At 39.1% G+C, this 22135-nt stretch overlaps 1 protein-coding gene and 1 non-coding gene across 3 annotated transcripts in view; one reads left to right on the top strand and one right to left on the bottom strand.

The window, feature by feature from the left end:
* Positions 1-22135, bottom strand: part of KMT2C (lysine methyltransferase 2C) — a 292837-nt gene that overhangs the window by 170314 nt on the left and 100388 nt on the right. For both annotated transcript variants that reach the window (XM_060305074.2, XM_060305075.1), the window contains exons 3-6: positions 17781-17919; positions 10723-10923; positions 7321-7469; positions 6245-6354 (exon numbers count right to left, since the gene is read on the bottom strand). In XM_060305074.2, the coding sequence (XP_060161057.1) occupies positions 6245-6354; positions 7321-7469; positions 10723-10923; positions 17781-17919 (599 nt within the window). The remainder of the gene's footprint in view (positions 1-6244; positions 6355-7320; positions 7470-10722; positions 10924-17780; positions 17920-22135) is intronic.
* Positions 20051-20157, top strand: LOC115851966 (U6 spliceosomal RNA). Its single transcript, XR_004038981.1, has one exon. It is a non-coding gene; the product is annotated as a U6 spliceosomal RNA (small nuclear RNA).

The raw sequence follows: 22135 nt of genomic DNA, 5'->3' as shown, positions 1-22135 counted from the left end.
ACTAGCCCCAGTAAAGACCTTGAGCCTCTCCGGGCAGAAGCACCATGCACATGCTGCCCTATCTGTACTGCTGGAGGAAGAGGGAGCTCTGCATGCCCCTCACAGGCGGAAGCACCTAAGGAAGCCTGCACATGGGGTCTTCCAGACTTCATCAAGGTCTTTCTCCATTCAGATCTTTTCATCGGGCTTCCCTGGTGGCACAGTGGTTTAGAGTCTGCCTGCCGATGCAGTGGACACAGGTTCGTGCCCCGGTCCGGGAAGATCCCACATGCCGCGGAGCGGCTGGGCCCGTGAGCCGTGGCCGCTGAGCCTGCGCGTCCGGAGCCTGTGCTCCGCAACAGGAGAGGCCACAACAGTGAGAGGCCCATGTACCACCAAAAAAAAAAAAAAAAAAGATCTTTTCATTTTGCATCTTTAGCACATAAAGGCAACAAGTCTTAGCCATAATTACAACTCTGTGCTGAGTCCCATGAGTCCTAGTCAGTCTCCAAGGTAGAGGTATCTTGTGGACCCCTGAGCACAAACAGAGAATTCAGATATGTGAACGTTTCCTTCCTCTTAAAAAACTATAGGGCAAAATGAAGAACACATAACTTTGATAATTTTTTAGTTTACATTGCAAAGCACTAGGATTATATAAAAAATAGCAGTATTAGACAACATTATTCATAAAGTAGGTACTTGGAGATCATCTTACGTAAAGATACAGACCATATTTAAAACGATCTTATATAAACCTACTTTCAGTTTACAGGGGAGGGGTGTGGACAGAGACTTTTACTGTACATTGTTAAAATTACATTTACATTACACTGCTTGTTTACATTCTTAATGTGTACTTCCACCTTATATAGAAAAGCTATTTTTGTCCTCTTTTTCAGTCTACAACAAGAACCCAAAATATTAGAAACTTACAACTCTTCTTGCAGAACTTAGGTGGTTTTTGCACAAAGACAACTGGCACAAAATCAGTAGAATACAATGGAATTGCAATATGGGATTGTGAGGGCTTCCCTGGTGGCGCAATGGTTAAGAATCTGCCTGCCAATGCAGGGGACACGGGTTCGAACCCTGGTCCGGGAAGATCCCACATGCCACGGAGCAACTAAGCCCGTGCGTCACAGCTACTGAGCCCGCACTCTAGAGCCCGCGAGCCACAGCTACTGAGCCCATGCGCGTAGAGCCCGTGCTCCACAACAAGAGAAGCCAAGCCACTGCAATGAAGAGTAGCCCCTGCTCGCCACAACTAGAGAAAAACCCGTGCACAGCATGGAGACCCAACGCAGCCAAAAAATTAAAAAAAGAAAAAATATGGGGTTGTGGCACATGATGAGGGTGAAGAAAGCATGAGAAATTATCAGTCTAAGTGGAGAGATGTTATAAGTAATGTTTTAATGTTTTATTTATAGAGTAAGGCTGAACATTTGATTCAGAACTAGTTAAATAATGGAAATATGTGTTGGAGGTTTATGGGATATTTCTTTGGGGGGCAATGAGCGAAGTGCTGGAAAGAGGGGCGTTAGGTAAATAAATGATCAAACATCTGTAGAATTCAGGATTAAAGTATTCCCTTGGTAATATTCAAATTATCCAGATTTCCAAGTTGTTGGTAGCACCCCCAGGGCTCCAAAGAGGAAATTAAAAGAGAAACGCCATTACCTTTCCTGAAATACAGGTCGTAGTTTAGCATATTCTCCCATCTAGCAAAAAATAAATAAAGTTCCCTGTGGAAAAACTGAAAAACAATCTGTGGGACATTCCAGAAAAACTAAACTGCTTGATAATGCATGCCATTTAACAATGGAGGAAATATATTAAATGTATTAGTTTTAAAATAGAAATATTTCCTGATTACGGGGGGGGGGGGGGGGGGGTGGGATTTGCCAGCCTCGGCACCAGGGGAGCTGGGTCCTGCCTGTGCAGTGCAGGTGGTTCGCAGCGCCACTAGGTGCCAGTAGCACACTCCCCTCCCTTGGACCACAGCACTCAGTATTGCCCTTCACTGGCAAACTCCACTCATGCATACATTTACCCCATAAATGACTCCCTTGTGTTCCAGGTACTTTGTCAGGCACTAGAGATAAAATGACAAACCAACACATACAGTATTCATGCCCTCGTGATGCCTACAGCCCTAGTGGGGGGACCAAAGGTAATTAAATACTCACAGAAACAACATAAATTTACAAATGTTGCTAAGTGACATAAAGGAGAGATACATATTCCAATGACGATGTATATTAAGGACACGTGCTCAAATATTTCTTATTTAAAGATGCAGACAATCCAAAAGTTTAGAGTACTGCAACCCCCCATCTGAGCTTTGTATCTTGTTCTTTTCCATCATTAAAAGATTGAAAGGTCCAATGCTAACTTCAGTTTATTTCAGTATCTGTCAAAGGCTTTTAAAAAAAATGATTCTCGGGCTTCCCTGGTGGCGCAGTGGTTGAGAGTCCGCCTGCCGGTGCAGGGGACGCGGGTTCGTGCCCCGGTCCGGGAAGATCCCACATGCCGCGGAGCGGCTGGGCCCGTGAGTCATGGCCGCTGAGCCTGCGCTCCGCAACGGGAGAGGCCACAACAGTGAGAGGCCCGTGTACCACAAAAAAAAAAAAAAAAAAGATTCTCACAAAAATAGGGAGATCTGAACAAAAGTACATATTTCTACAACCATTTTTCAATCCCAACCAAAATTATCAAAAATTAGCCAGTAGATTTTCACCTTCCAAAGTAAAAAAATATTAATTTTTAACAAAGGGGTTTAAAACATCCATAAACTCTTTAGAATATTTTAATCAGGAAATTCTGTGTCCAGGATTTTTTGGCAACCAATGTGAGAATATTTTTGTTGTTTGATTACAAACTTTCACTGTTTCTGGCAATAAACTACCAATAGAAATAGTTCCAAACATCTGTTTTCAAAATGCTCAACCCTCAGCACATGTTTCTGTGAAAAGTCATTACATTCTTATTGTTGAAACACCACCTTTATCTTGAAGAGGCAGATGAAGTGTTTATTTTCTTTGAAAACAGAGGTAGATATAATACATTCAGCCATGTCATCCTAATAACGGTCGACAAATTTTTAACATCTGCTTTTTGGTAAAATAAAAGCCTGTTCTAAGTTCAACAGCACTTTTACACACTTTGCCCCTGGGGGACCTTTTAAGACATCAAAGATTTTTCATTTTCACACCACCCCACCCCAGCTCTTACGTAGGACTGTAAAGATTTACTCTATTTTAGAGGGGTTCTTTTGACAATTATAAATTTATAAGCGTATATAAAATTGACCACACTGGTGACGTCCTTTAATACTTTGGCACTTACTTGTGACTTCTTTCTTGTAACTATGAATGACTCCATGAATGATCTTTAGGGCTATTCATTTAGGCTACAAGTATTTATTGAGGAATGACCAAAAGAGAAAAAGATCCTTTTCAGAAGGGCACTATTATCTAGTGAGGAGAGACAGACAAGGTTATTAAGTAAATATACACTGTGTTAGATGCTGGTAAGTACGGAGGAGAGAACAATCCAGCGGGGGTATGATGGGAGGAGGAGACTCCTGAAATTTTCAATAGGGAGCCCAGCAAAGCCCTCACAGATTAGGTAACTTCAATAAATACCTAAAGGAAATGAGGGAGGAAGCCATGCATGTAGGGAACAGGGACTGCAAAGGCCTAGAGGTGGACAGTTTTGAGGAAGACCAAAGAGATCACTGAGGCTGAAGGAAGCGAGGGAGGGGAAGGGCACTTGTGGGAGTGGTGAAGATGGTGGAGGCCTTGCCAGTCAGGAAGGACTGGCTTTTTTCCTCCTAGTGAAACGGGAAGTCACTGAAGAGTGTTAGGCGGAGAAGTGATGTGACTTGACCTACGCTACTTACCTATTTTATCAATTTATTTATCAGTGTGGCTCATTCCATGGATGAAACCCCAAGACTTATCATTATTTTCTGTTACTGCTCAAATCGGTCCAGCTCTTAGGGGCTCCTTCAGGTTGGCTCCTGTGCTTGAGTCCCCATCTCTCTGAGCATTTCCTTGCTTTCTGGCACCTCATCTTGTATCTTCCCTGCACCATGAGCCACTTTTCAAGGAGCTCTGGTCCTTTTCATTGGAGAACACTGGTTAGAAACCAAGATCTAGGCACTAGATGTGCTCACTGCTACCAGAAGTCACTACGTCTAGGCCTTCACAGGGGACAGAGCTAGGAGATAAATGCAGCATACTAACACATGCATACACACATACCTATATTTCTGTATCTTTCCATATAAATATTAAAAACCTTAAGTTTATATTGATATCTCCATTCTAACACCACAAAAATCATTTTAGAATTTTACTCACTCGATTACAGCAGGTATGTGCATGTATATGCAGGGGTTTTTTTGTCTTTAGCTTTACGGGTATCCAGTCAAGACACTACTTTTCAGTTGCTTAGTTTTTTCCCTACCCCTGTCATTGTGAATTCTGCTATCCCGTTTTAGGTTCCCCCATAGCCCAGATGGCTGTAGTTGCTTATTCAGGGGTAGGTGAAACATTCTAATGGTTCTAAGAGTCAGAGCTATACAAAAAGATATATCTGAGAAGTGTCGCACCACATCCCTGCTACACGGATCCCACTCCTGTCTTCCACCCACCTTTTAGAGACAGGTAACCAATCTCTCTACTTTCTGGCTTATTCTTCCTGTGTTTCTTTTCCACAAATGTGCATATGCATGTATACTTTCTTACATCTCATTCCTTCCTACATAAAGTGTTGCACACCATAAGTGGTCTTTTGCACTTTTTTATTCCACTTAAAAGTATATATTGGAAACTACTTTGTATTAGTTCATAAAAATATTCCTCATAGTATTTTTTACAGTTGCACAGTATTCTACTGTATGAACCATACCACGGTCTAGTCAACCATTCTATTATGTGTGGTCAGAGGTTCTTTCCAATATTTTGCAAACTGAACAATGCTGTTAATGTTTTTGTATTATTGGAGGCATATTTTCAGGATAGAATCTCAGAAAGGTCAAAAGATAAGTGCACGTATAGTCTGTTAGGCATTTTGCCAAATTTCTCTCCAGAAGACATGTACCAATTTGCATTCCCACCAATGAGGCATAAGAGTGCCTATTTCCCCACAGCCTTATCAAAAATGAGTTGTTACAGTTCATTTTAGCCTTTGTTCATTGCCTTTCCTATAATGCTTTTCACCGTCACAAAATATTCCAAAACTACTTCTGAAGTAGTTCATGGAAGAAACAGTTCTCACTGATCTATCACAGTCACGATTTGGCCATCTAAGTATGTTCAGACTGTGGAAATTATTTATCATGCATTACACTGTTCAAAATTTGGTAATGCAAGCCTTTAAATGTAATGTCACATTTCCAAAACAAACACTCTTAACTTGACTACTCCTGAGGTGAGGGTTACTCATCCATATAAAGTAGGTAATTTTGATCATCTGAGTAAAGCAAATGTTATAATAATTGAATAATTAAATCTAAGTCCTTGTCTCAACAATACTTTTGAAATGTTTACCTATATTAAATCTATTAAAGCCCGTATCATTTCTACAGTAAAAAATTCCACTTCTAATATTCCTTTGGAAGGCCTGTTTCACTTCTCCCAAATATACCTGTCAAAAACCAAAGGGAACTTGTAGGCAGCAAAGCAATTTCACTTCATAGGGTTTGTTGCCTTTATAGATGGAAGGTAAACGTAGCATTTATTTCTCGATTCAAAATCACACGAAAATCGCAGTGAAAGCTTTGAAAGACGGCAGACTGTGTATATGATATTATTTTGGGATAGTGCCAAAAAGACAACCCGAACTGCCAACTTTACTGAAAAGAAATATTTTAATCAATTTTTAAAATAGCAAACAGAGCTAGCTCACACTGTGGACTAAAGATGTCAAATCCTGTCTCTCTTATTTTAAATCTTCGTCAAAGAGTTTTGTCTTAAAGAGTAAGATGTAATCATAGTCAGTAATACCCATTTCTAAGAATTTTAATTTCTGATTTAAATGTAAAATATTTATTTTAAAGATATGCATTTATTGCACAACTTAACATACTATATTCTAGTGGTCTGCACAAGCTACTCTTGGATATAAATTAATAGTTTCCTATTTTAAGGGTTTTTACATGATAGTAATCATTTAATACATCTTGGAAGTGAATCTTTTATGTTGACACAGTAAATGTTATAAAGCTGTTGTTTAAATATGTGTTTCTTCTACTTACTTCTGTGCTCCCTGAGACAACAGCTCTGTCCACGTTCACTAACAACGGTTCTTCCATCTGGCACACCCTCAGTGACCATTCCACACAACGGTGATGAGCCCAACAAGTGCCTAAAATGGTTAAAGTGAAAAGAAGCAACTGAATAAACATTAAATGTATTAACGCTAATAAGTAAAGATGAAAATCCCCCAAATCAATTCAAATGTGTGAATACACGATGGCATCTGATATTTGCGATACCACTAAAGCAGCCCTCCTCGAAATGTATCGTCTAGGAACTTGTTATAAATGCAAATATCAGACCACAACCAAGACCTGCTGAATCAAAAACTCTAGCCATGGTGCCCAGAAATCAACGTGTCAACAAGCCCTCAAGTGATTCTGATGCACAGTGAATTAGTGATTATTCCTTCAACAGAGAAATTTGTTTCTAGTCATTTTATTTAACCGTTACTATATTTTATTTGGTGTATTTACATAAAGGAAAATTACTTAATACTTTGTTTCTGACAAATAAGCTACATATACACCTCTATTCCACTGCACCCCACACCAAGAGCCCACATCAATCATCAGTAACAGCTCAGTCTTTAAACTCTCTCTCACAGAGCACCTGAACAATTACACGCAGTTCTTCACTCAAAACCCCAACAGTACCAAATCATGAGTATGGATTACTATACTGCGTTACAGGACATTCACAGGGCTTAGATCTTTATCCTTCACCCCTACTTCAAGTAGACCCAGACTGCCATGTTCCCCAGGTTTTCATAGATCCCTTTAAAATTTCTCTCTCCGAAACTGTCAGATCTCCATGGCACTGCTGCCTACACAAGTGTAAATGCAAACATTTATAAAAGCATCCAGCCCAGTGATGGCCCTGTGCAGATGCTAAATAAGTTAGGTAAACATAATTAGACAATTTATTTTACCTAAGCAGGTATACTTAACAATGACGTTTTTCCAATGTGATAATTATTTCTAGATGAACGGTATGTACTATTAAGTGAATAATTTGCTAAAGTGAAAATGCTTACAGAATCAAAAGGTAGTTATTAATGAAGACTGGCTCATACCTGTAGGGTCAAATAAGGCTTGGACATCAATGGCATCCGGAAGGCCAACCAGACTGAGTTCATCCCATAATTTACCAGCCTGATCATCTGAAGCAGTCTGCGTGCTTACACTTACACAAGGTACTATATTCTGCTGAGGAGACCGTTCCCTGGAAAATAAGATAAAACAAAATGGATGTGAAAGTAATAACAAGTAGAAAATTGTTTCCTTTTATAACGACTTAAATATAATGTATTGCCTAATCAATTTTACTTAGGCATAAACTATCATAAAACAACTTTTAGAATATGTTATTATTCATAGTATAGATATAAAACTGGATAGCTATATTATATAATGTAAGCAACTAAAAACAAAAAAAAAGGTCTCCAAATCCATAAGGAAGTGTTACAAATTACAGTTGCAGACTTATTTTGCCATTTTATATATATATATTTTTACGTGACACTCTAATAGTCTAGTCAGGAACCATATTTTATCACATAAAATGAATATTCCCTTTGGCCTTCCTTAAAGGCTTAGAAAGCAACTTGATCAAATCAGACATCTCTAAGTTGCTTTATGACCAGTGAGGACTCCGCCGCCACAGAGCTGGCAGTTAGGTTACTTCCCAGGGGAAATGAAGACCCACTACAAGTGTGAAGAGGGAGGCAGTGGGAGTGAAATGTGAGCCCTGGAGCCTCCTTGCGGTCCCCTCAGCAATCTCGACAGCTGGACTGTGGCATGATGCTGCAAGTATCCTCTGCTAAGACTTTACCTCACAAACCAGAAGTAAAAAGCAAAAACAAAATAGCTACTAGTGACCTGGGAATAAGGGAAAAAGTGTAACAGCAAAAAGTACAGTATAAAAATGAACACTGAGTAAGTGTTCACTGAATAACATATGGGAGATTTCAAACTCTGAAAGCCCTAAAACTTCATATATGAATTGAGATCAAGAAGTAAACAATGACTACTATTGTGATTAACATTAAACATGGGAAATCAGATGGCTGGCACTAAGACTTTAATCTTCTCCTGATATCACAGTATTTAACCTGATCATAATTCTGGATTAAATCACTATTGAATATAGATCATAACTCACTGCACTGATGTATGCTGGATATATATCATGATTCCTATTAAGAGAAAATCAGCACAATGACCAGGGTACTAAACTTTTTTATACCTGGAATCATTGAAAGAAAAAAAGTATTAACATATTTCAATAAGTACATTTAAATATCAAACCATATAAAAAATAACCAGTATTTTTTATGTTCAGCAGTAGAAATGCATAGACTTTTTTTTAAGTTTACCATGCTATGCTAACTTCAAATTCTTGTTTTTATAAAATCTGCCCACAGTGAAATGAGAACAAACCTTCCAGTAAATATAATCTCCATTCCTACAAATACATCTTCACTACTAACTTGCTAATTAGGAGGGAAGAAAGACTAACAGTTCATCTATGAAGACGAATGCATTGTTTTAACATATTTTTTTTACACCCGTAATTTGATGGGGGGACAGGTATAAAAACCCATGGAATGACTAACCAGTCTATTACTAACCAGTTCCCAAGCAGCAGGTTAGTCAAATTTCACCTTCAGGTTTTACAACCAGTCTGTATGTACATAACATATCAGTAAGATGCTGACACCAACCCTACGGATGAGGAACCCAGCTTCGGAGAGAACATCGAGAGAAGTCAGCTGAAATATTTACATACCCTCCCATTTTAAGTCTAAAAAAAAAGAGGAAATGAATCCTTGATTATATATTCTTATATTTACTGCACCATGAGGGAAAAACTATTTTAAAATACTCCTTTTCAAATTAAAAAATTAACTAGCTGTTTATCTGGTTTATAACTCATTAGCAACATATTTTGTCAATATTTAAAATGATCAAGCTAAAGTAACTGTTTATCCCTAAATGATTTCCACATTTCATGAACATGCTTTATTCCTAAGGTCCATTGACTGGCTTGTTATCATCACTTAATAACTTGTTAAACTCTTAAGTGTATATAAAGACTTTCATTAAACCAAGGCTATTTTTACATAATTATTTTAGCTCATGAAGTTTTCAGTAAAAATTAACTTAGCTTATAAAATAAATAAATAAATGAAGCCTAACTGTATTTCCCAGAACAGTTGTTTATTAATTGCCATTATTCAAGGCAGAACATGAGGATATACGATATAACCTGGTCCAGTCCAGTAAATTTACTAATGACCGATGGACGTAAGTTTTCTGGACTTTTGATATATTTTATTAGAAAGTGAGCTCCCAATTGATCACGAAAGGTAAAGCTAGCTATGGCCTTTAAAAACACCAAGACTATAAATACAATACTTCTAAATTTCCTTAAGCTGTTCCACTTTAAATTCTTTTAAAAGGGTTTTTCTTGTTATTGTTTCATTTCCTACTTTAGGTCTTCAAGGCATTGGCAGCAGTCCAAAAGAAGAAGCCAATCAAATAAGTACAACACAATGCCTTAGTACTTAACTTTGGATAAAAGCCAGAGAAGCACTTGGATGATTACATCATCACCCTCAAGGGGCAGAGCTGGTTAGCCTTACAAGTTAAATTAATTTTTACACTTTCTCATCAACCACAGAAACTTCTATTCCCTCAACTACCAGAGCCAAGTCCACATAATAAGATGGCCTTCAAACGAACCTACAACATATAAAAAAAATATTAACTCCAAAAGCAAACATATTAGACAAGAGTTTGGGGCAACTATAAGGTCCATGAATATAGACACACATATATAGCTATACAAATAGTAAATTCTTTTTTTAAAATTATAGTTGATTTACAATATTATATTAGTTTCAGGTGTACAACATATGTAAATAGTTTCATATTAAAAAAGAGCATCTTCTTTGACTTTAGAAAGGGAATTCTCAGCACATGATTATTTAGAAGGAAAGAAAGTTAACACTGTACTGTAAGAGTTTACAGGACAGTTCAACATTCTCTGAACCACAGAAACAAATAAATAAATGACACACATAGGTAAAACCACTTTGGTTTTGCTATTCTTTTATGTTATACTCTTACAAACTACTTAAAACTTATCTAGAAAAAGGAAAGAAAGATCTCATTGATTTTCTAAAATTTTCATTCCATATATAGATAAATTCCATGAATCCCCTCTAGCCTTCCTTATATTATGTTCTTTAAAGTTTTCTTCTTTTTTGTTAATACACAACTAGCTTAAACTTTTTTCTAAATAAGAAAGAAATTTTGAGAAAATGAGTGTCTGCTGGGTTAATGGTGAGTCATAAAGCATCGTATGAATGTTGGAAACATAAAAAATTGTTCAGTAACAATCCCATTTGTATATTCATAAACATCGCAATAAAAAACTGCGTTACAAACCACTTAAATTCAAAATTGCTTACTTTCTCTGTCCTCTTGGTTTTCGTGGTGCTGAGTTTTGTATTTTCTCACAAGTTCCACTGCTGTTGTCATCAACGTCCTTCTTGTTAGAAGGCTGGTTTTTCCATGGCAAAATAAATCCAGGCGTTACTCTAAATTGTTTTAAGTCTCCTTGTCCTAAGGAGCTTTTTTCACCACAGTAACAAAAAGCGCAGAGCTGTTCACTGGTAGAAATGAAAAGTACGGAAGACAGAGAGGAGAAGTAGTTTTATTTAACTATTTCAAGTTCCAGACTATTGCAGATACTTGTGCTTTAAAATTAAATATTATGTCTTTAGTGCAAGCAAAGCATTTAAAAATATCTATACCGTAAGAACAATTAAGTTCAATAAAAATTATACATTTGCAATTCTACTTTTCTATAGCATGATTTTTTTAAAGTAGTAAATATACCAAATCAAAAAATTATAGTTTGTGCTTAGAAAAACAATTTTCTTTTAAACCTGATTTAAAAATCTCGAAGTTGATAAAGGAGGTAGGAATGTACAGTGGAGAAAGGACAGCCTCTTCAATAAGTGGTGCTGGGAAAACTGGACAGGTACATGTAAAAGTATGAGATTAGATCACTCCCTAACACCATACACAAAAATAAGCTCAAAATGGATTAACGACCTAAAGTAAGGCCAGAAACTATCAAACTCTTAGAGGAAAACATAGGCAGAACACTCTATGACATAAATCACAGCAAGATCCTTTTTGACCCTCCTCCTAGAGAAATGGAAATAAAAACAAAAATAAACAAATGGGACCTAATGAAACTTCAAAGCTTTTGCACAGCAAAGGAAACCATAAACAAGACCAAAAGACAACCCTCAGAATGGGAGAAAATATTTGCAAATGAAGCAACGGACAAAGGATTTATCTCCAAAATTTACAAGCAGCTCATGCAGCTCAATAACAAAAAAACAAACAACCCAATCCAAAAATGGGCAGAACACCTAAATAGACATTTCTCCAAAGAAGATGTACAGAGTGCCAACAAACACATGAAAGAATGCTCAACATCGTTAATCATTAGAGAAATGCAAATCAAAACTACAATGAGATATCATCTCACACCAGTCAGAATGGCCATCATCAAAAAATCTACAAACAATAAATGCTGGAGAGGGTGTGGAGAAAAGGGTACACTCTTGCACTGCTGGTGGGAATGTGAATTGGTACAGCCACTATGGAGAACAGTATGGAGGTTCCTTAAAAAACTACAAATAAAACTACCATATGACCCAGCAATCCCACTACTGGGCATATACCCTGAGAAAATCCCATAATTCAAAAAGAGTCATGTACCAAAATGTTCACTGCAGCTCTGTTTACAATAGACACGAGATGGAAACAACCTAAGTGTCCATCATCAGATGAATGGATAAAGATGTGGCACATATATACGATGGAATATTACTCAGCCATAAAAAGAAACGAATTTGAGTTATTTGTAGTGAGGTGGATGGACCTAGAGTCTGTCATACAGAGTGAAGTAAGTCAGAAAGAGAAAGACAAATACCATATGCTAACACATATATGGAATCTAAGAAAAAAGAAATGTCATGAAGAATCTAGGGGTAAGACAGGAATAAAGAGACAGACCTACTAGAGAATGGACTTGAGGATATGGGGAGGGGGGAGGGTAAGCTGTGACAAAGCAAGAGAGAGGCATGGACATATATACACTACCAAACGTAAGGTAGATAGTTAGTGGGAAGCAGCCGCATAGCACGGGGAGATCAGCTCGGTGCTTTGTGACCACCTGGAGGGGTGGGATAGGGAGGGTGGGAGGGAGGGAGACGCAAGAGGGAAGAGATATGGGAACATATGTATATGTATAACTGATTCCCTTTGTTATAAAGCAGAAACTAACACACCACTGTAAAGCAACTCTACTCCAATAAAGATGTAAAAAATAAGTAAATAGAAAGAAAGAAAGAAAGAAAGAAAGAAAGCAAGCAAGCAGAAAAATCTTAAGTTGAACCATCATAAATTGGAGACCATCTATCTGTTTTTGGTCTAAGAAATAAGAGACTCTTTTATGTGAGCATGAAATAAAAATAGTTGAACCTGAATGGAATTTTAAAATTTCCCCTTAATCTACACAAACATAACAGAGATGTCTAACTTTTTAAAGCTCCCTATAAGGGCTTCCCTGGTGGCGCAGTGGTTGAGAGTCCGCCTGTCGATGCAGGGGACACGGGTTCGTGCCCCGGTCTGGGAGGATCCCACATGCCGCGGAGCAGCTGCGCCCGTGAGCCATGGCCGCTGAGCCTGCGCATCTGGAGCCTGTGCTCCGCGACGGGAGAGGCCACAACAGTGAGAGGGCTGTGTACCGCAAAAAAAAAAAAAAAAAAAAAAAAAAACTCCCTTTAATCCTTGAATTTAGTTGGTGATACTTTGTGTGTTAACCCAGTTCCTTATTTTTCATCAGATTACTTTTGCCATCCAAGTGTTTTAATTTCTTATCCTACTTTTTACCTTCCTTTTCTCCACAGAGACTGAAATATACCTTTTCTTGCTCCTTGGGGGTATTCTGAATAAGTTAAATTTAACTCCCCATCACCATTCCATGATTTGCCCAGTGAAAATAAATTACCATCAATTCTCTTTAAAAAAAAAAAAAAAATCTCGAAGTATTAAAAAGGAATAAAGAAAGTAAAAAATTAAGGTTGGGGAAGAAGGTACAGTTTAATGGCCACTCAATTATATCCCAGCTATGTAAAACAAGTGATGACCAAGTTTTACTTAACTACTTGATGGAACATTCTTTATGCATAATATATATACCATACACACAGAGAGATATAAAAAAATAAATTTAAGTGGGTTAAGCAGTTAGTGATGAGGGACAGGGGAACAGACAGAAAGGGTTTAAGAGGAGAGGGAAAGGGATGAATAGGCAAAACTGGATTTTTAGAGCAGTGAAAATGGAGAAATACTTTTAAAGTATTGACAAAAAATATCTTAACCTTCAATTTTATATCCAAAACCATAACTCAAATGTAAAGGTATAATAAAATTATTCCCAGGTTTCTATAAGACCTGAGAAATTTTACCACACAACAGACCCACAATGTAAATATTTTTAGAGAAATATTCAAATTATTAAAGAATTAGGAAATGTTACAAGGGATGTAGGAAATAAAGACTGTCAAATATCTCAGAGTAATTTATTGTTAACTTTAAAGGGTGGCACAAAGGAAATCCCTGGCTTCCGCTTTGGATGTAGTAGAAAGCTGCAAAGAACTTTGCTCCCACTGTCACAGCAAAAACTCAGCAGACAATCCACAAATTCACTTTTCTTGAACACATCAGATTACAAAAGTTGCAGAGGAAACGATTCACCTGCAGTTGAATGAAAGGCACTTCCAAGAAGAGAAGAGACACAAGCCCTTGCTTAATCTGAGGAAGAGGTCACTTACTGGATGTCATCCAAACAGGCTAAACAGTTCAGTGAAAATTTTATAAACTGCTAAAAGGCAAGTTTGTGGCGGTAGGAGAGTACAGAACACCCAGGACCCGCAAACACAGGGGAATTCTAACCCACTCACGAGCTTCTCTCCATGCACCTCCCCCGGTGCTCGTGCCCACCACTCGGGCATGGAGAGGAGTCCTGAGAATGTACCAGTCATGGTAAAAGCCTGGGCAGGACAACAGCAGAGACATGGGAAAGACACAAAGATCTTTCTTCTTCATCCTCCCTGAGAAAGAAAAGCCTCAGACTGGTAAAAGGAGAGCAAAAGTCTCTGCCCTGCAATGGTCAAGACCAGCCGCAGATGGAGGAATGAATGGGGGATGGGATGAACCTCCCCCCTGGAGGAGGAGCAAGACTGCGTACACCCAGACCATGACGGGTCTCCACTAGCTGAGACAATGACGGGACCCCCGAGACCTAGGGACACAGCGCTCACCTAAGAATAAAGTTGAATCAGAACAATAAGAAACATCCTGCCAAGCCACTCTATATCATTAGTGGCAATGCAAAATAGTACAGTCACACTGGAAAATACTTTGGCATTTTCCTTGAAAAATTACCTCTCTCTTAGATATTTTTACCTAAGTGAAATAAAAACCCTACATTCACACCAAAATCTGCAAGTGAATATTTATACCAATTTTATTCATAACTGCCCCAAACTGGAAACTATCCAAATATCCCTTAATTGGAAAATGATAAATTAAATGTGGTAGAGGGCTTCTCTGGTGGTGCAGTGGTTAAGAATCCCCCTGCCAATGTAGGGAACATGGGTTCGAGCCCTGGTCCAGGAAGATCCACATGTTGTGGAGCAACTAAGCCCGTGCACCACAACTACTGAGCCTGCGCTCTAGAGCCCGCGAGCCACAACTACGGAGCCCATGTGACACAACTACTGAAGCCTGCGTGCCTAGAGCCCCTGCTCCACAACAAGAGAAGCCACCGCAATGAGAAGTCCATGCACCGCAACGAAGAGAAGCCCCCACTCTCCACAACCAGAGAAAGCCCGCGCGCAGCAATGAAGACCCAATGCAGCCATAAATAAATAAATAAATTTATTTATTTTTTTTTAAAAAAATGGGGCTTCCCTGGTGGCGCAGTGGTTGAGAGTCCGCCTGCCGCTGCCAGGGACACGGGTTCATGCCCCGGTCCAGGAAGATCCCACATGCCGCAGAGCGGCTGGGCCCGTGAGCCATGGCCGCTGAGTCTGCACGTCGGGAGCCTGTGCTCCCCAACGGGAGAGGCCACAACAGTGAGAGGCCCACGCACCGCAAAAAAAAAAAAAAAAATGTGGTAGGCACCTCCATAAAAGAGAATCCTACTCAGCAATAAAAAGGAAACAGCTACTGATATATGCAATGACATAAATGAGTGTCAAATGCATTAAATATGCTAAGTTAAAAAGGCCAGAATCAGAAAACAGGTAAGTGACTGCCTAGGGCAGAAGATGGGATCAGGAATGACAGCAAAAGGGCATCAAGTAATTTTTTTAGTATGATGGAACTGTTCTTTATCTTGTTGTTGTAGTGGTTATATGACAGTATACAACTGTCAAAACTCACTACACGGGTGAATTTTACAGTAATTTTACTATATATATATATATATATATATAAAAACCTGAATTTTTCAAAATATGAAAAATGTTAGGGGGCCAAGACAAAATAGGAAGTATATATTTAAATAACTAGAAAATGAAATGATAGATGATAGATACAAAGAGATATGAAAATATGATAAATCATTATTCATATTGCTAAGACTAAGAAATCAATCCGAACTCTAAGTTTGAAATTCTTTCAAAATTAAATTCAACAGGGTACAGAAACATGAGCCTTAAGGAAAACCATCTCAAAAACAAAACAAAATATAATGTATAATCAATAGGAAAAACTACGAATGCAATAAAAAGCAGGAAAAAAGGGAAAAAGTATTGCCTTCACAGGGCTCACATGACAGTAAGGGAGATAAACGAACTGTGGAGAAATAAAAAGTGCAACAAAGGAAAATAAAGCAGAAATAGAGGGTAAACGTGGTGGGGGCTACGTTTTATTTATTTTTCATCCTACTCTTTTATTTTGAAAACCTTCCCGAAGATGTAGAACATAGTGGGAATTTGAATTTTTTTTGTTGTTTTTTTCTTGGTTGCATCCAGTCTTAGTTGCGGCAGGCAGGCTCCATAATTGAAGAATGTATGCTTCTTAGTTGTGGCAGGCAGGCTCCTTAGTTGCAGCTCACCAGCTCCTTAGTTGTGGCATGTGAACTCTTAGTTGCAGCATGCATGTGGGATCTAGTTCCAGGACCAGGGATCAAACCCGGGGCCCCTGCACTGGGAGCGCAGAGTCTTAACCACTGTACCACCAGGGAAGTCCCTGAAATTTTTAATGTAATTTATATATTTAATTTAAATATAAGAGACAGCCAAAAGAGAGTTTGGGAGAAACTTGATTTACATTTTAGAATGATCATTTCTGCAACTGTGCTAAGAACAATGTGGACTGGGGAAAGCAGAGAAGAAGTGGAGAGACCCCTTAAAAGGCAACGACAGCCCCCTAAGGATAAGAGGCCTTGGAGTAAGATGGTAGGCAAGTTAAGAGAGTGAGCACTGGTTTGGGATATCTTCTAAAGGTGGGCTACAAAATTTAGAATGTGAGGTACGAGAAAAGAGAGAAATCACGGACTAACTCAAAAGGTTTTGGCCTAAGCAACTGGGTGAATATTGGTATTATTTATTGAAATGAAGAAATCCCGGGGAGAAGATTTAGGACAGGCCTGGGGTCAGAATCAACAGTGGTTGTGGACATGTTATGGGTGCAGTGTCTAGTGTACTTCCAAATGGAGATATCAAGCAGACAGATGGAGAGCAAAGTCTAGAGTTCAGAGAAAGCTCAGCCCTCAAAATATAAATGTGGGGTTTCATTAGCACACAGATAGTACCTAACTATCGGACTGAATAATAAAAGTAAACACGCCGAGGACTTCGACCTGAGGACTCCAACGTGATAAAGGTGGGGAGTCTGCACAGAAGCCAGCAAAAGACAAAATGAGGAGGCAGATGTGACAAAAGCAAAAGAAAGGAAACATTTCAAGAAGATGGGAATATTCAACTGATGGATGGTTCCAGTTTTATTCATGGCTTCCAAGTTAAGATCTAAAAAATTACAAGACTTAAGCTGAATGATACACAGAGAAGTTACCACATCCTGTATTTCTTTTTTTAAAGAATGAAGAGAGGGTAAAGAACAAGAGTATAAACTTAAGTTTACAAGTAAATAAAAAATCAGTTCTTATGCTAAAAGTTTAGACTTTTTTCTTCTTCTAGGGATCGATCGCATCCTGGAAATATTCTGTCCTGGTCTGAGGAGAGCAGAGTAACACAGTTCTACAGCCACCTAAGCCCACGGACGTGCTTCACTCCAGCCACGCGCAGAGCTATCAGCTCTAAAAGTCCACCCAGCTTTCTGTCCTAAGCCTGCACTCTCTGAACTCCCTCTACAGTCAACTCGCTGCTCTTTTGCCCGTCACTAATCTCCAATCCAGTTGCATTCATTCTCTAACCTGATTTTGGCTTCTATACCAACAGAGACCAGGGAGGCTGCAGATTCCTCAGACACAGAACGCTGAAAGGCTGGGCCTGGCTGCTTGCTGCTGTCCACTTCTGCTTCAGCATCTTCTTCTGCTGATTGTTCTTTGATTTCTGCTTAACAGTAAACAAGAGAATACAAAAAGTCATTCTGCATTATACCAATCTTTAGTGAATTTATCTATAAAGCATACATCGTAAAGGAAAAATAATGAAGCAACAAATGACAATACTTAACTAACGTAGGAAAAGCTTATATATATATAATTAATGGTACTGTTTATATTTATTCTATATTATAAAATGATAATCAAAATAATGTAAAACAGGGCATACTTTTCCAAATTACAATTGACGCAAATCTTAATAATAACTGTTAAGAACCTTATTTTCAGGATTATAGCAGTTCCTCTACACAACAAATGTGACTCATAAAAAAGTTTCTTGGTAAGTTATAAATTGAAATTATCATTCATTTAAAACAAGCATTACGGCCTCTATCAGCCATTCTAAAAGTTAAATGACTGAAAAGAACACAGTGCCTTTGACTCCAGTGCCTTTTTCAGTTATCCTCAAGACTCCAACCCCGAACACCTCACACATACTTTCTTAGGAGGCAACCTAACTGTTGAGAGGGTTTCCAAACACCATTACCCCTAATATCATTCCTCTCTTTAAGTAAAACAACATATCCACCACCCTGTCTCTCACACTGTATTGTTAGACATTAACAGGCATGATCCCTGCACTAGCGCTCCTGATGCAACCCCACGCTCCTGGCTCCATCTTTCCTTTCTAACTGGAAATTTACACATACTTTTCTGCACCACTATCCTCAAACCAACCAACCAACCAACCAACCAACAAGAAAAGCTTATAGTCGTTTAAGCTCCTCCTGTCTTTTCTTCCTTTCACCACCAAATTTCATGCAATGGGACTCTGGAGTGGCTGCCCTCCACCTCAGACCCTTCCTACAAGGCATCCATCCTCCAACCACAGCACTGTTCTCGCCACCTCACTGGTGGCAAAAGAACTAATAAATAATCCCGGGCTACTCACAAGCCTTCAAACACTCCAGAAATTCATCTGGCACCAAGGAGTACTCACTCCCTCTTTAGTGAAATGCTTTTCACCTCTTAAACACAGGGAGATATCATGGATTACTACGGGCTTTGGAGTCATGAGGACAAGTTCCACCAACTACAAACTAGGCAACTTTATGTAGACGTCATCTCTCTCAGCTTCAATTCACTCCCCATAAAATCAGAAAGCTACCTATACTTCACGAGTTTGTTAACAAAGATTAATTGAACGGTCTAGTGTCTGCCTCTTCAGCTGATCTGAGACCTCTGAACGTGAGTACAGCTCTCTACGTGTCCTTTACGTGCTCGTCTTTTGTGTGTGTGTGTTTTCTTAATAAATTTATTTATTTATTTATTTTTGGCTGTGTTGGGTCTTCGTTGCTGCACGCAGGCTTTCTCTAGTTGTGGTAAGCGGGGGCTACTCTTCGTTGTGGTGCGGGGACTTCTCACCACGGTGGCTTCTCTTGTTGTGGAGCATGGGCTCTAGGCACACGGGCTTCAGTAGCTGTGGCTCGCAGGCTTAGCTGCTCCGTGACATGTGGGATCTTCCTGGACCAGGGCTCGAGCCAGTGTCCCCTGCACTGGCAGGCAGATTCTTAACCACTGTGCCACCAGAGAGGCCCAACTTACTGGTTTTTTTTTAATTTATTTATTTTTGGTTGTGCCGGGTCTTAGTTGCGGCAGGCAGGTTCCTTAGTTGCAGCATGTGAGGTCTTAGTTGCGGCATGCATGTGGGATCTAGTTCCCTGACCAAGGATCAAACCCGTGTCCTCTGCATTGGGAGGCGGATTCTTAACCATGGCACCACCAGGGAAGTCCCTGACTTACTGATTTTTAAGTCAACATCCCTAACCCTACCTCCTGTCCTGAGCTCCAGACCATACTTCAACTGCATACGAGGCACATCTAGCAGCTTGAACACTCACTTTCACATCAAATCTGATTTCTTACCTCTCAGATCAGCATGACTTCCCTGTCAAAGTCTTCTAGATTCAAAACGAATTTTAGGGAACTATTCTGACAAATGAATAATTTTGAGAACTATTAATTTTTTAGTTAGAAATAATTATAAACAATTGTAAATCCTGTCAAATCATAAAATTAATGATGCAATGAGGCATCAAACATAGGGTTTTGGTTTTCCTATTTAAAATGTTTCTTTTGTGCTCACTTCGGCAGCACATATACTAAAATTGGAACAATACAGAGAAGATTAGCATGGCCCCTGCGCAAGGATGACACGCAAATTCGTGAAGTGTTCCATATTTTTGATGCAAGAGGGAAGAGATGTGGGGATATATGTATATGTATAATTGACTCACTGTTATAAAGCAGAAACTAACACACCATTGTAAAGCAATTATACTCCAATAAAGATGTTAAAATAAAATAAAATAAAATGTTTCTTTTTAAAACTGAAATAGAAAAGTTGACCATAAATTAAGTGCTTGTGGGGCCTATTAATCACGGTGTCTCTCCTGCCTACTTCTAGCCACAAAATTGGTATAGAATCAAATCTACAAATACAAAATACATTTGTATCAAACAAGGATTATAAAAAGATCTGCAGGGCTTCCCTGGTGGCGCAGTGGTTGAGAGTCTGCCTGCCGATGCAGGGGACACGGGTTTGTGCCCTGGTCCGGGAAGATCCCATGTGCCGCAGAGCAGCTGGGCCTGTGAGCCATGGCTGCTAAGCCTGCGCATCCGGAGCCTGTGCTCCGCAACGGGAGAGGCCACAGCAGTGAGAGGCCCGCGTACCGCAAAAAAAAAAAAAAAAAAAAAAAAAAAACACCACAGGGAGCAAAGTCACCCCATCAGCCTGGACCTCTCACTCTCAGAAATATTACACGGAAGAAAAATGAATGTTTTATTTAAACCACTGCTGTATTTGGACATCTCTGTTACATCAGTTTAACCCATGCTCTAACACAGAAACCAGCATCAGGTGTGGAGCACTGCCGTAACAAAAACTTAAAATAGGCGGGCTGGTGAGTAGGTGAGAGAACAGTGATAGCAGTGTTTGGAAATCAACTGACACCATTTATGCTGTATCAAAATATATGGTAGTGCTGTGACCTGCAATAACTTGAAAAGCAGACCAGCTGCCTCCAGAGCTCTAGGGAAAGCATCTGGAGAGAGCCAGGAATTATTCTGCGTTGCCTGCCCTCTAGCACTTTTACAACCAAAGACAGAAAGGAATACAGTACGGCTTGAGAGATTCTCTCTGCCTATAATATTCAAAGTACTATAAAATGACCATATATAAAAACACCTTTAAAGAAGCATTTCATTTCTACCCAGAGATGTCCAGAGCACATGTGGGGTATGCCCTTTTTGTACCATTTCTACTACTAGGTAACAAGAAAGGGTAAGAGTCAAGAGAAGAAATGAGAACTGTAAAAGAGGAATAAGAAGAGGGCCTCAGAAGCTTACAATGAGGCAGGTGGATGAGGGTCATGTCACCACATCCCTGGGAACACGTTTGTCCTAAGAACCAGCACCATTTAGCCTGCATCCCCCCCTCCCCCAAAATCAGGGTCCCTCCAATAGGTATGGCCTGTCCGTTCTCTCTTAATATGTTGCTAACCACCACTATGGCCTCTAATCAGAATTTTTCTTCTAGCAAATTGAGGCACAATCTCAGGTATTCTGTTGTTTTTCTCCCCCTGAAAAATAAAACACGTAACACTTTAAACATTCTTTGGGTTTTCTTTATTGTTATAACTAAGGGGAAGTAAGTAAGAGGACAATCTCTCTGCCTGTCTCTCTCTCTCTCTCTCTCTCAAATTAGACCTAGAAAGAAACAGTAAGGTTAAATATGAATGTTATTGGTGGGTTGGTAGGTCTTCAGGTACACAACTTTTGAAATTTCAGAGGGGAAAAAAAACAGATTCAGACAAAGGGATTTTTTTTCTTTTTTAAGAAATGGGACCAGGAACAGGCCTGATCCACAAGGAGGACAGTAGTAAAGCAGGCTTTAAGAGTTCTCTTTTCTTAAAAAAAAAAAAAAAAAAAGGAATATTCTCCTCTAGCTATTTTTCCTACTGGCTCTGCCCATGATTCTAACCTGGATCTGCCAAAGATCCAATAAGGATTGGTGTGTTTTGGTCTTATTTTTGGTTTGGATTTTGTTGTTTTAATCAATTGTTTTTTAAGGAACAAGGAAAAGTCCTATAACTGCTTCCTAGGGAACAGTTCCAGCCACAAAATAGAAATAGAAAAAGGCATCCCTAAATATGTGAAACTAC

The sequence above is a fragment of the Globicephala melas genome, chromosome 9 (genome assembly GCF_963455315.2).
Source record: "Globicephala melas chromosome 9, mGloMel1.2, whole genome shotgun sequence".
Lineage (NCBI taxonomy): Eukaryota > Metazoa > Chordata > Mammalia > Artiodactyla > Delphinidae > Globicephala > Globicephala melas.
The sequence above is the reverse complement of the archived record's forward strand: the minus strand, read 5'-3'. Positions and strand labels throughout refer to the sequence as shown.